General features: G+C 35.4%; 1 protein-coding gene across 2 annotated transcripts in view; it reads left to right on the top strand.

Moving 5' to 3' along the window:
- Positions 1-15,020, top strand: part of DNAJC13 (DnaJ heat shock protein family (Hsp40) member C13) — a 57,403-nt gene that overhangs the window by 16,002 nt on the left and 26,381 nt on the right. For both annotated transcript variants that reach the window (XR_008354249.1, XM_053466329.1), the window contains exons 6-24: positions 425-625; positions 1,956-2,162; positions 2,272-2,367; positions 2,598-2,689; positions 3,980-4,146; positions 4,497-4,576; positions 4,710-4,879; positions 6,914-7,013; positions 7,463-7,570; positions 7,996-8,151; positions 8,548-8,604; positions 8,997-9,118; positions 9,227-9,302; positions 9,989-10,084; positions 10,868-11,011; positions 11,761-11,843; positions 12,513-12,666; positions 14,250-14,353; positions 14,448-14,607. Coding sequence is in view for 1 of the 2 variants with exons in the window: in XM_053466329.1 (XP_053322304.1) it covers positions 425-625; positions 1,956-2,162; positions 2,272-2,367; positions 2,598-2,689; positions 3,980-4,146; positions 4,497-4,576; positions 4,710-4,879; positions 6,914-7,013; positions 7,463-7,570; positions 7,996-8,151; positions 8,548-8,604; positions 8,997-9,118; positions 9,227-9,302; positions 9,989-10,084; positions 10,868-11,011; positions 11,761-11,843; positions 12,513-12,666; positions 14,250-14,353; positions 14,448-14,607 (2,373 nt within the window). In the remaining variant the exon portion in view is untranslated. The remainder of the gene's footprint in view (positions 1-424; positions 626-1,955; positions 2,163-2,271; positions 2,368-2,597; positions 2,690-3,979; positions 4,147-4,496; positions 4,577-4,709; positions 4,880-6,913; positions 7,014-7,462; positions 7,571-7,995; positions 8,152-8,547; positions 8,605-8,996; positions 9,119-9,226; positions 9,303-9,988; positions 10,085-10,867; positions 11,012-11,760; positions 11,844-12,512; positions 12,667-14,249; positions 14,354-14,447; positions 14,608-15,020) is intronic.

The raw sequence follows: 15,020 nt of genomic DNA on the forward strand, positions 1-15,020 counted from the left end.
TTAAAGGTGCAGACTAATGCCCCATAACAACCCCACCAATGAAGAATGCGTATTAAAGTTATCTGTAAGTATACATTCTTCACCTGAAAAGGAAATTAAAACACTTGCCTTATGAAAATGCTGCAATTCATTGGTCATTCCTCTGTCCTCATATGATGCCGCTCATCACTGGCAGGAAAAGTTAAGATAAGAGAACAAATGCATAGAGAGAATGCTGATAAATTCCTCTATGTATTTGCAAACCCCCCAAAAATGTTAATTTAAAGATGTGTTAAAGTGCATATGATGACCAAAGTGTACCGTTTAATATATTTATTTCCCTTGTTAATGCAACAGCACGTGATGCTTCTTATGCCAACAGGTGGTATAGTGGCAGAAATCACATGAAAGCTTAATGAATTTACTATTTCCCCTGTCTTTTTAGCGGTACAACTGCTATAAGCATCACTGGAGTGATACAAGGAAGCAAGTCATTCTGGAAGTGACTCCTGGAGGCATTGATCAAATTGACCCAACAACCAATCGTCTCCTCTGCTCTTATGATTATAGAAATATTGAAGGCTTTGCAGATGTGTCTGACTATCAAGGGGGGTTTTGTATCCTGTATGGGGGCTTTAGTCGACTGGTAAGGTTTTTCTTTCCTTCACACTTATCATTTTGTTTGAATTAGCCGGTTGTCACAGAACTATAGTACTAATAAAATGTAACATATAAAGAACTTTATCACCTAAGCAATATTTAAAAGGAACCACACCCATTTTCTTTTTATTACTAGTATCCCATTTAAAAAAAAATGTTGAAAAAATATTGTGCTGTTTTTACATTAAGTTTTCAGACAGCTGCATAATAGTTTTGTATATGTTCTAGTTGTGTTTTCTTGGCCCAATCTACTATACAAACACGCTGATGCCTTATTCTCAGACTTAATCACCTCGCCTGAAATTCTGAATAATGAAAGTATATACAGGAAAGGGTTTTACTGTACAAGCAGGACTTCATTAGGATTGCCATAAAGAATCTACTCAGTGTTGTGTGGGGAAAGCCATACAAAATATCATGATTGACACAGATGGCAGCCACTAGGTCTACAGATAATGGAAGTTTACTGGAGCAAAGTCATATAAAACCATGTTTCTGTCAATGCCAACCCACTGTATGAAAATGTTTCTTTTTCCCCCGTTTTTTTTTCTTTCTTTTTAAGAATATGTTTTTGTGCATATGGAGTTTGTTTTTGTGGGACTGGAACACTGATTTTTATTTCATTTATTAGTTTTTTTTCTCCTCTACTAATGCATATATTGCTGTTAACTAGTAATGTATTTAATTTGGGCTCTGGCCTGACCCACAGCGGCACTCCCTGAATACATTGTTGCTGTTAAGTTATAACATTAAAGAGGCACTAAATACATTGTAGGAGGCAAATCATATTTTACCTCCCTTTCAGTTCTTAAAGTTCTATGTAGCTTTTCTTTATGACAAATGCTATTGTAGCACTTATCATGATCAGGTATAGGCAACAACAGACTTTGCTTATAGTCCTGTTGACAGAAGCCATGCATAAGGAAAGGTGGACAGTTGCAGATCCACATGGGTCCCTTCCAATGTGTGCCCCTTTTTGAGAACCACTGGTATGATTAAAACACAACACTGTACCCTGGAAAGTATGGAAAAATATGAAAAATCTTCCAATTATTGTTTCTCCAAGCAAAAAAAAAAACAGTCTATAAAAAATGGACCTGTCACCTACATGGTGTTTAGCATCATTACATTTATGCAATTTACACTTACTTTAAAATTGTATAAAACTTACTATAACTTGTTACTTTTGCAAAAGACCATTAAAAACACTGTTCAAAAGTACATCTCTGCATCTACACAGAGGACTGTCTAGTCTGTTCGTTGTGGGTTCTTTTTTTTTGGTTTATTACATAAAATATTTGTTCCTTATTTTATAGCACTTATTTGCAACAGAGCAGAGAGAAGAGATAATAAAAAGTGCCATAGAACATGCTGGGAACTATATTGGCATCTCCTTAAGGATAAGAAAAGACCCCATAGAGTTTGAACAATACGTCGGCCTTCGCTTGGGGAAATATAGCAATGACGAATCAATCACTTCATTAGCAGAATTTATTGTTCAAAAAATCACGCCAAGGCATTCGGTAAGAGTTACACAGCTGTATTAAGATTTTATGCATTATTATTCTGAGTTTTTGTAATGAAATAAAATCTGGACGCTTGTGACTTTGTTTCTTGGTTGGATATTTTCAGGAGCCAGTGAAACGATTGCTAGCACTTACTGAAACTTGCTTAGTGGAGCGGGACCCAGCCACCTATAATATTGTAACACTTAAACCGCTAGGAGAGGTTAGTATCTGCTGTGGTTTTGTTCTTTGACCTTATACATCTTTCAATCCTAGGAGCTTGTCAGTTTTTCATAAGTCCCCATTTGTGTCTTTGCATACAACCTGTAATCAACTAATGCCCCAATATGCCTCTTTAAAATTGTGTCCTGTTTGGCGTTTCAAAATGTACATGTGCATTGATGAAATGTATGGATATTGCATTTTAATGTGTTTTATTCGTTTCTCTTAAAGATTTTTGCACTTGTATATGACCCTGAAAACCCTCAGCTTTTTACCATTGAGTTCATCAAAGGACAAATTCGCAAATACTCTTCAACTGAAAGGTAAAATTCAGCCAGCACTGATCCATCGATTGTCCATGTTATCTCCTTGATCTTAATGCTACATTGCCATCTAATTGGATTTACATTACATTTATTTATAAAGGGCCGGCCTATTCCGCAGAGCTGTTACATTCATTAGAAGAATTTATAAACCCATACAATAGCAAACTGGTGCAAAGGAGAAGAGGGCCCTGCTCTTGCGAACTTACAATCTAGTCGATGAAAACTGATACAAAAACTGGTTCCATTGTGTACCAGGAATTAAGTGTATAGGGAAATCTTTTCCTTTTGGCAATATTTATACTGTTTCAGAAAAAATACTACAGAAAGTGCTATTAACTAGCTCTTGGGATTTGCAAATCATCTTTCATGTTTAGCCTGTTAGGATAACCTCAGCGTTATTATTTAGATCTAAAAATTGGTTAATTTGTGCCGCTGCCAACACTGTGTTCTTTAAAATATGAATATGACTTTTTTTTTTTTTACTTAAAAATAAATAGAGAAATACAATCTGAACCATATGCCAGTAAATTTTTGCCATTGAATTCCATGTTTCTGTTATAAACACTTCTTAGGAAGATAAGCACTTGTACTGATAATCTCACCCTCTATGGGGTTTTCTGGAATATGAGAATTTTGTTTATATTTCTTTTGTCTTTAAAAAAAAAAAAAAAAATTAAATATAGCCACATAAACTAAGATATTTTAAAGCATTTTCTTTTAAACCTTTGACCTATCTTTTAGATTTTAGGTATTGTGTATGTTCCTATTTTAACAAAATTGTAGCGTGTTTGTTAGCATCTAAATAATTGAAAAAGTCAATGTATTTTGTGATTTTCTTAAAACATTTATTAAAGGGACATGGTCACCCTAGTTAAATGTGCATGAGAGATGTGATTGGCTGACCTCTGATCCCACACATTTAGGGCACTTCTTTTGATTCAGTACTTTCCTATCACTGAATGACTGTTACAAGCAGCCAGTTTGTGGCAAGAAATGTCAGACAATGGAGGAAGAGGACAGTTGCTGCAGCAGGCCTGCAGCTTCTGTGTCGGGCAAACATTCTTTTCATTTTGTATTCATTTTGGAAGAATGTTCAGGGTGTTTTAATATGCGTTTATCTAAATTGTCTCTAAGTTTACTGTATTAATGTTTTTTTTTTGGTTTTTAAGTTTCCAAATAATGATGTCAGATGAGTTCGGTACTTTATCACAAACGCATTGGTTGGCTCTTTTTTGTCAGCTTTCCTCAATACTAATAGGATTTACATTGTACTTATTTTGTTTCCAGAGATTCATTGTTGGCAAGCCTGCTGGATGGCGTTAGAGCTTCAGGCAATAGGGATGTTTGTGTCAAGATGACCCCAACTCAGAGAGGTCAGCGTTGGGGTTTAATGAGTGTTCCTGTGGATGAAGAAGTAGAAAGTCTTCACTTAAGATTTCTAACTACACCACCAAGTAAGTGAACTATGGGATTATCCCTATGCCACATATAGAAAATGTACAGATTTAAATTCAGGGTGTTTTGGAAGATCCCTTTAGAAGGCTGCCTGTGAACTTGCCTGTATGCTGAAACAATATGTATTACTTTATTTTGTCATGATGGTCCTAGCCTGTACCTTAATTTATCCGTTATACATTGTCTTTATTCTGTTATTTGATGCTTTTATGATGTTAAATCTCATTCACATATTATGGCTTCACATTGCTGACCTTCCTCTTTTTATTTACCTGGATCTGAATGATTATGCATGTCTGTTAGTATAATGAACATTTGGTAGAATACTAAAATGTTATTTCTTTTCTAGATGGTGTCTTTGCTGATGCAGTATTTAGATTCAACTCTAACATATCTTACAGTGGAGTTTTGCATGCTGTAACACAAGATGTAAGTATTTGATATATTGTACATGTGGAAATACTATGTTAAAGTAGGATAAATATTTAATGTCACTATTCTGTTTTTTTACACTTGTCCAAGTGCTGTTGTAGAACCTAATTCATTTTTGTTTTTAAAACAGGGTCTCTTTTCTGAGAACAAAGAGAAGTTAATTAATAATGCCATAACATCCTTACTGTCCCAAGAAGGAGATGCTGCAGCATCAAGTGCCGAACTGGAAAGCCAATTCCAGGCAGTCCGACGATTAGTGGCTTCCAAAGCTGGATTCCTGGCCTTCACTCAGCTCCCAAAGTAAGCAGCTAATCAGCTTGTTGCACTGAAAATCTGCCTTCGGCCTCTTCTACGCATGTTTCTTTAGGCTTTTTATTAATGACGTCACAACTTTATATACCAGCGCACAAATATGTTATAGGTGTCTATTTGTAGAACTTATAAGCTGTCATCTTGCACATTTTCCATGTTAAGGTACCATACTTTATTCATCATTCTGAGTTTTCAGTTTCATTGAGTTTTGTCTCTGTATAAAATGCTGAGTGAGTCATAGTTTGTACCGTATTCTTAGTGTCCTAAGTAGTAATAAGTAAAAATTTGCCCACATATCTACATTAAATTAGCATTAAATAAAATATTCTGCTAAGGAAATAATGCACCCCAAACATTGCATTGTATTTAAAATAAAATTGGCATGAAATTACTGTTAGGTACTTTAGACAGGTGAAGTTATGTTTGCTTTGGGATTGGGTACATTATCATACCATACCCTAATTCATAATCTTTCCACTTATTATGAAGTGACAAAAAGGTAAATTGTGTGAGTATTCTGGGTTCATGTAGAAGTCTAAAACTATTTTATTCACTGTATTTAATGCAAAAATGGATGGATTGCTGGGAAGTTCAGGTTCTAGAATTCCTTGTGGATATATTTCTATTAGCACATGTGACAATATTGTTGATCCTTTTTTATGTCATAACAGCATTAATAAAAAGTAATAATGTTATGCCTCATACAACCTAACATACGGTCTTGGCAAAGGTATTGAAAGCAAGTGCAACTACATAGCCGTATCTGAAGATGGTAAAGTAAAGGCAATAGAAAATGGCTTCCAGTTTAGCACTCACAGATACAGTTTAGGGAATGTGTTCTGGCTGGTTAACTTGCTGGTTTAATAAAGATACAGATATAACATGTAGTTTCTAGCAATCTCTTTTTATTTGGCTGTTTACTCTTAAATCATGCCTCACTTGGAAATCTTGCTTCTCATGGCAGACTCTGACTTGATATTGGTTTCTTATTATTATGATTTCAGGCAACTCAAAGTAATGATCCCCCATGTCCTCGTCCACTACAACTGCATGAACAATCAATAGTGTACTTTCTAAACATTATGGTGTTTCTTTTATTTTTATCATTGATTAGACACTATACACTTATTAGTTTTTATTAGTAAAATGTTTATCAAGCACTAGGAACATTTATATCAATTGTTTCTTTGTAAAAAATCGGGCTTGAGTCCATCATTTCTTCTTAGCTTAGCTTGGGGATTGCTAGATCATGTGCCCCAAGATCATAAATGATCTCAGATAGGGCTAGCAGATAAGCAGCCCAGTAGTATAGCTCACTTTGCAGAATTTACCAAATTCCTAGTAACCTATAGATCACACTTTCTGGCATATTTGCTGAATCATCTGCCAGATCCAGGTACTACTGTTAATCAGTTTTCCTTATCTTGTTTGTAGGAATGCAAGGATACATACTTCATACATAGCTATGCTACAGATCAGTTTCTATATATGCTCTGAATCATGCTTTAGTATTGTTGAGTCAGAATTGATCACTTAATCCATATGTGACAAGTGTAGGGTCTCCCATTGGAACCTAATATTCTCTGGCCACTAGTGATAAAATGATAGTCCTAATGGGGTGTGCTTAAATAAAAATATCTAACTGCTGAAGTCAATGAACGTAAGCGTTGTGGATTTATAGCAAAAGCACATAGACTATAGCTATAGAGTAATAGATAAATTACAAAAAAGTACAATAAAACCCCAATGTGTTACCACATCATCTTTTCCATTCATTTCCTCTTGTCCTACCTTTTTTTATAAAGTTTTTTTTGGCATTATCAATGTTGATCAAGGCAAATAACTACGCCATGCCTTGCAGTTTAAAGAAAGAAAAACTTCCATTCTACATTTCTACTAGGATATGTTACCTTTTTTCATAAACTATATAATATGTTCTACTGTGTTTAAAATATAAGGATGTATACACACAGATATGTATAATTTCTTTTCTTCTTTTTTTTTTTTTACAAATATTTTAAGGTTCAGGGAACGTCTTGGTGTCAAAGTAGTGAAGGCTCTGAAGAGAAACAATGATGGAGTGACCCATGCTGCAATTGATATGCTTTGTGCGCTGATGTGTGTAAGTCTTTAAACTTCTGTTGTTCTAGTTGTCTGGGGGGAAAAAAACACACATTCTTGAAATTGTATTTAAATACCTGGGGTAAGACAGCATGCTGTGTCTTTCTTGGACATACAATTAGCTTTTTATCTTGTAACCTCCTAACCTATTCTGCATCCCCTTTTTACTGTATTTAATAATGTAGATGATCACAGCTTCTTGCCTTAGCATCATATAACAACCAACTTATTCATGTCTTTTTTGAATATTTTTTTGGGAACATACTTAACCTTTTCAGTATTCTGTCAATACCGTGACCTATAACTTAAACTAGGTTCAGTTTCCCAAGCTAGTGAGATTAAGAGCGTACCTGTGTCAAGCTATAGGACTCCCAAAGTACTTCTGTGTGTCAGCAGCAGAAATGTTCTGCTTAATGTTTAACACTTTCTTTAAACTCGCTCATTCTACAGCCGATGCATGATGACTATGACTTGAGGCAAGAGCAACTGAACAAAGCATCCCTTCTTTCTTCTAAAAAGTTTCTGGAAAACTTGCTTGAAAAGTTTAATTCCCATGTGGTAAGCAGGTTTTGTACTCTATGATGATGTGAAACATACAATGCTTCATTAGACTGTTTAGAAAATGTTTTTTTGTTAGCTAAAAATAATTGTATCTTATGAAAACCAGTACTAAACCACTAGTTTAAGCATCAAATTAATAGTAACTATCGTTGCTATCATTACATTCATGATTGAAAGCAGTGAAACATAAGCTGTGGGTCATACAAAGACCCTGAAGATCTATATCTTCTCCACCTATGGTCTATTTGCTCTGGGATCTCTTGATAAAATGTAACTGATTTTTTTAGAATCACCATATACCGTATATTTTTTTTTATCTACACTGCTTTCATGTTGAAGTGTCCCCATGCAAAGCAGTATATTCTTAGAACAAGGTACCATGGGCAGTAAATTAAATGAAGCTTCTCTCCCTTCTTCATTAGAATTATGGAACAGGTGCTCTTGTGATCAGTTCACTACTGGACTTCCTCACCTTTGCACTATGTGCTCCATACAGCGAGACAACGGAAGGGCAACAGTTTGACATGTTGCTGGAGATGGTGGCATCTAATGGGAGAACCCTCTTCAAGCTGTTCCAGGTAAAATCAGTAAAGTAAGAAGTAGTCTGACTGACTGTCAGAAGTACTGTGTTTAGCATAAATGGACCTAAAAAGTAGTCATAACTGCTCAGTTTTTACAGAAGGTATTTGACAAATTCAGTAAAAAATATTTTTACCATATTTTAATACTTTTTCCAAAAAAATATTTGCTCTGCATTTTTTTAAATATTTCCTGTTTATTAAATATATTTTACATGATGTGCACATAATTAGCATGAATAGGCGAGTCATTCGGTGTGTGTTCCATTTGATTAAATCGATGAAAGGTACTTGTTGCTGCATGTATTAGGATAGAGATGTAATATGCTAATGCACGTTGCCATGTTCCTATTTTGTTATAGTATTAAGACTGTTTTTCTTGTCTGTATATTTTAGCATCCCTCTATGGCTATTGTGAAAGGAGCCGGCTTAGTGATGAAAGCTATTATAGAGGTAAGTGTTTTATGTATGTATATTGTTGAATGTACGTTACCAACCATTCTCGGATATGTGATCACCCAGTAGTAAGCTCAGAACTACTTCATGCAAGTATATTGTATGATTGCTGTGTTAGATCTGTGGAAGAGACATTCGCGTTCCCTAAAACTTTACATTTTTTACAACGTTGGCCCTAAAACTGTATAACCTTTGACTAAAAGACTCCAGGGTCTGTAAAACTAAAGGTCACATGCAGAATTCATATCCTGACTGACAAGATCTGTATAAACATATAAATATGCAGCACAGTTTTTGCAGTTTGGCCACTAAATAAGTTTTTGTATTAAAAAGTAAATATAATACATGATAAACCTGCATCTAATTTCCATTTTTTACTCCCCCTTAAGGAAGCTGATAAAGAAATAGCTACAAAGATGCAGGAACTTGCACTAAGTGAAGGTGCCTTACCTCGACACTTGCACACTGCTATGTTTACCATAAGCGTTGATCAGAGAATGCTCACAAACAGGTGAATGCTTGTCATCTTTTATGTTTATAGTCCTTTATAATTTTATAAATATTTATTATATTGGTTTAATGAGAAGCAAACCTCATCCAAAGGTTGGTTGTTTTTCAGACAGCTAAGCAGACATTTAGTGGGCCTTTGGACAGCGGACAATATGACGGCTTCAAATTTGCTGAAACGTATTTTGGTAAGAAACAATTATGTAGGCGTAAATTGGCCATTTTTTGCAGACATATTTTAACCTTTCAGAGCCCAACATTGGGGGCAATGTTATAAACAGATGTTTGTTTTACTTTTGTGAGACTGGAAACCAGCAATGAGGGGACAACAGTAGTTGGGAACCTTTTGTGGAGGGGAAGCACGGCTGCAGTCGAAGCAGGGAGGTTGCGAGTACCTTACAGCGGGTAGCTATAACCAAACAAAAGACCGTGTAAAATCAACACACTTCATTCATTCATTCAAGACACGTCATGTCAGGGGCAAACAAACTTACGTCATGGGTTTTGTGCGGAAAAAGACACTCTTGATAACAAATGAGTTTGTCCCTTGTATCTAATGCTGATGGATTTTTGTTGTGTTGTTTTTTACACTCTGTTGCAATCTGCGTGTTGGCAGTGTTTCAGAGACATTTTAAGGATGGGACCTAATGTGTACAAATTTGGTGAAATGAATTTCATGAAAAGAAACCTTTTAAGCAAGAGGATCTTAAAGTCCGCCTTTATAAAGTCACAATATATTCACTTGTATTAACGTGTGAAGATATTGAAAGCTCAGACCTTTTGTCAGGCTTGAGGATATGACTTTAGAAGCCGTGTTCTAGAATTGATGAGTGTGCGTGTGTTTGGTGTGTTTTACATTTGGTTTGCTTTCTAGCCTCCAGGTTTGCTGGCATACCTGGACAGTCCTGATCTAGTTCCCGAAAAGGACGTCGACCGAATGCACATCAGGGATAATTTGAAAATTGCTTCAGTAAGTTCTTATTTATATAGTCTGCCATGTGGTTACTGTGGCTTTTTTTGTTTTAATTTGCAAATATATGAAAATGTTTCCACATTTTAATAGAATATTATATTTGTAATTGTGTTACTTCTCTGTTTTCCATTTGGGCACATTAGACTATTTTATAAGGCTTGAATTTATGCTCTTTCCTCACATGGACAACAGTCTTATGACATTTGTGTAACCACTTCATGTATTCCTTTTTGCTTTTATTCTTGTGGTTCTCTCACTATATATAATATATGGTATCTCAATCATATTTATTTCATATATAGATGCATACCCTACCGTCCAAAAGTTTGGGGTCACTTAGAAAAAAAGCACATTTTGTCAATTAAAATGGATCAGAAATACAGTGTAGACATGGTTAATGTTGTAGATGACTAATGTAGCTGGAAATGGAATATCTTCATAGGCATGCAGAGGCCCTTTGCAACCACGACTCCTGTGTTTCAATGGTACAAATTGTTTACAATTAAAAGGCTAATTGATCATTAGAAAACCCTTTTTCATTGATGTCAGCATAAATGTCCTTGTTTTCCATGACAACAGCTAAGTGACCCCAAACGTTTGAATCTTAGTTTAATGGATACACAATTTGCTCATAAATCAATAGCTGTAGTTTCCCTTTTAGTTTTTAAGGCAGCTGTAGGGAACATGGTTGAACTACATTACAATTGGTGATTAGCTGTTGTGTTGTTTACACACATCAAGTCAATGATGTAATGTTTTCACATTACTCTTGTCCCGCAGGACCAATATGGCAAATTTAACAAAGTTCCAGAGTGGCAAAGGATTGCTGGTAAAGCTGCTAAAGAAGTTGAGAAGTTTGCCAAGGAAAAAGTTGACATTGTTCTATTGCACTGGAGAGACAGGATGGGAATTGCACAGAAAGAGGTAAAATACTAAGCTTAAGAAATTTTAATAATCTGTGTGTAAGATTGTTACACCATTATATTTTAACAGGGATGAGTAGCTTTCCATTTAGCTGCACTTGAGCAGCAAGTCTTTGTAGACTATTTATTTAGCGGACCATGCTTCTCTGTGCTGGAGGATTCTGTCAGGATTACCTGGCATGTCCCTAGGGACCCAGTGTTTCTTACTCCTGGGTTTACTTGAGCCTTTGAGTTGACCCCATTTTGTTAATCCTTCCTCCTTTTGTTAAGGCAAGAGTGTCTCCTTCATCCTTTTCTTCACCCAGATCCTGCCTGTCATTAGAATGACTGGGTTTCATCATGACACAGAATGTTTGGGCTGCCAAAAGCTGACTTTTGGTACCTGGAAGTGATTGACTCTTTAGAGTCAGCTCCTCCAGCTCCTTTAATCAGCTCTGTGCAACATCAGCACTGTGTTTCATGATGACAAATCATTTTAACGACCGGCAGGATTGCCAGGCAGCCTCTCCACCAGCTGGTTGAAGTAAAAGACAGAGGAAACAATCCTGTCTTAACGAAAGGTAAAGAGATTAACAAAATTGCGTTAATTAAGAAATAATATAGCAAGCTTATTTTTCCTGTCCTGTGTTTGGATGCTAATGCCATTGTAGCTGTGAGCTCTCTCTTCTCTAAATGTACTAAATATTATCTGTTTTTAATAATTGTCCTGATGTGTTATATTCCATCTACAAGCTTGGTTTCTATTAACAGAATATTGCCCAAAAGCCGGTTATTCTTCGTAAAAGACGACAACGGATAAAAATAGAATCAAACTGGGAGCTTTTCTACTACAGGTAAATTCTCTTAGTTAGGAATATACATAATACATATCAATGAAGGAATGAGTCACTTTTTAATACTTTACCCTTTGTTTCTTACTTAACACATACCTGTTACTTTATACATTTGTATTGTACAGGTTAAAGCTGCAAACATGCTTAGCATACAAAGCAGATATACTCTCTGAACAAGATGTTCGAGAATAGTCCAAGTTTACAGTGTGGAGGGTCTTGTACCAGTTAAAGGCAGAACCAATTACATTAATGATGTAATACAGTACACCCTAAACATTAAGGCTACCAACCAGTTGTATAACATGGCTTAAAGCTTTAAACATGTGGCTGTTTTAATTGTGGCAATATCTTATATGCTGTCTGCGGATGATCCTATGAATTCATGCAAAGTACCCACACAAGAAAAATATTGTCGAGCTTATCAATAACTACATGGAACTACATTACATTCAATCTACCACCTTACATATAGTTAATTTTTGATGTAATTAACAGTCATAGACTTGAAGTTATGTACGTACGGTCATGTTGTGATGGAGACCTCAAATACATTGTGATGGAGACCTCCAAATACATTTTTGGAGTACCATAAAATGAACCACCTGGGTGTAATATAAATTGCAATGAGTTTCAGAAACAACTGGTAAAACGATACTCTTGGCATTTCAGGTTTCATCAGGACCATGCGCGATGGGATTTAATCTGGAACTTCAAAACCAGGGAAGAATTGAGAGACTCCCTGGAAGCAGAAATGAGAGCATTTAATGTAGATCGTGAACTTGGAAGCTCCACAGTGATATCTTGGAATCATCATGAGTTTGAGGTATCTGTGCTACCCATGTACTTGTATTTATGGTACACACAGCGTCCTCCACTAATAGAGTTTGTTTTTGAGTGTAGAGGCTGTTTTCTTGAAACCAAAACCAAACAACTTGTGGTGATGTAGGTGACGTTGGATTGTAGTTTTGGAGACTTTATGACTCCAAGACGCAACTAACTTCTACAATTCTTAAGCTGCGATCCTTGAATGTTTTTGGACACTCGATTCATCCTCTTCACAGTGTGTTGAGACGGTATAGACACACATCCCCTTCCTGTTGACTCATAACATTTCCAGTTGACTTGAACTTCTTCATTATTGCCGTCATGGCGAAAATTGTAATTTTTAATGCCTTTGCTATTTTCTTATAGCCACTTCCTATTTTTTAAAGCTAAACACATTTTTGCCTACATCACAGCTATATTCCTTGGTTTTACCCAATTTGATAAATGGCTAAGGGAATTTGGCCTAATTGTCTGCTAATATTTATACCCCTGTCATGGAGTATTAATGTGTCATGGTTGAACAATTTCTTGTTCCTATTCATGTGCTAAAAAATTGTGAAATGTCAATAGAAATGTACTTCAAATATATATTTCTTATATTGATCCATAGGGGTGCCAATAATTGTACCACACAAATTTTAAACGTTTTTTTGGGGGGTAAACGTGTTGTGTTTGCAATTGCTTGATATCCAGAGAGCTCATATTCACCAAAGGTGCCAATATTCATGGAGGGCACTGTATCTTTATTGAGTTATACACCAATTTCTTTAACATTTGTGTATATCTGCACATACGCCCTTTTCTTTAATAAATATATCTTTTAATCATTTTAAGAAAATAAGGATAAACATATCGCAAATCTCTACTTTAAATGCCTGTTGGATAAAGAAAATGGACAAGAGCAAACATTTTAGTGAAGAAAAAACCATTAATATAACATATAAGTGATAGGTGCAGGATAAGGATTGATATGCTTTACTCTACTGGAATAATAAGCAGTGTAAGGTACGGTGGAGTTTTTACCATTCAATAGGTTAATATTTTCATGTTATCCTACACAGTATGAATGACACATGAATGTCATTCAAAGTTAATGAATCCCAGTCTGACAAGATACTTTTGTGGGTCTTTTTTTGCAATTTGAAACCTAATAACTTATCATTATACATAATATATCTATCTACACACATACATATATCTACACACACGTCAAATTTCCTTGTGTTTGAAAGAAAAGCCAAAAAAACCCATCAAATTGATCAGAAATACAGTGTAGACATTGTTTTTGTTGTAAATGACTATTGTAGCTGGAAATGGATGATCTTCAAAGGCGTCCATCAGCAACCATCACTCGTGTTCCAATGGCATGTTGCGCGTTAGCTTAAAAGGCTAGTTGAGCCCTAGGAAACCCTTTTGCAATTATGTTAGCAGGAAAGTGATATAGATAGATATAAATAAATATATAGATTTATTGCTGCTGTTCTTACCACTGACTAGAGCGTATATCACAAGTGAATCAACATAAGTTGATTTTACATATTTGAAAAGCTGAATCCTTGTGTGTAACCCGTTTTCATTTAGGTAAAATATGAGTGCCTGGCTGATGAAATTAAAATAGGAGACTACTATCTCCGGTTACTACTGGAAGAGGATGATAATGAGGATACTGGAGCAATAAAACAATCGTAAGTAAACGATTAAAGCACAGTATTGAAAAATCTTTTATTCTGTTACTAAAGTGAGTTCCGTTCCAAATGTGTTTTCTTACCTTGCGTCTAGATTTGAGTTTTTCAATGAACTGTATCATCGATTTCTGCTCACCCCAAAAGTGAACATGAAGTGCTTATGTTTACAAGCCCTGGCTATTGTATATGGGAGGTGCCATGAAGAGATTGGCCCATTTGGTGACACTAGGTATATTGTTGGGATGCTCGAGAGGGTGAGAATTCCTTTTTTTTTTTATTTCCCCTATCTTGATGAATGTGGAATGTAATGTAAATGTAAAGCAAAGCAACCTAAACAAACTTATGTAAATAATTAAGCAATTAGTTGTTCTATTTTGAAGTGTATGTTTTAGGTATTGTAATTAAGATGGAGCATCAGTACTTTTCAAATATATATATATATATATATATATATATCGCACACACACACACCACCCTTCAAAAGTTTGGGGTCAATTAGAAATGTCCTTGTTTTGGAAAGAAAATTAAGTTTTGTCCAACAAAGTAACATGAAATAGATCAGAAATACATTGCAGACCTTGTTAATCTTTTGAATGACTATTGGAGCTGAAAATTGAATATCTTCAAAGGCGTACAGAGGCCCTTTACCACTCCCATCACTCCTGGG

The sequence above is a fragment of the Spea bombifrons genome, chromosome 5 (genome assembly GCF_027358695.1).
Source record: "Spea bombifrons isolate aSpeBom1 chromosome 5, aSpeBom1.2.pri, whole genome shotgun sequence".
NCBI lineage: Eukaryota > Metazoa > Chordata > Amphibia > Anura > Pelobatidae > Spea > Spea bombifrons.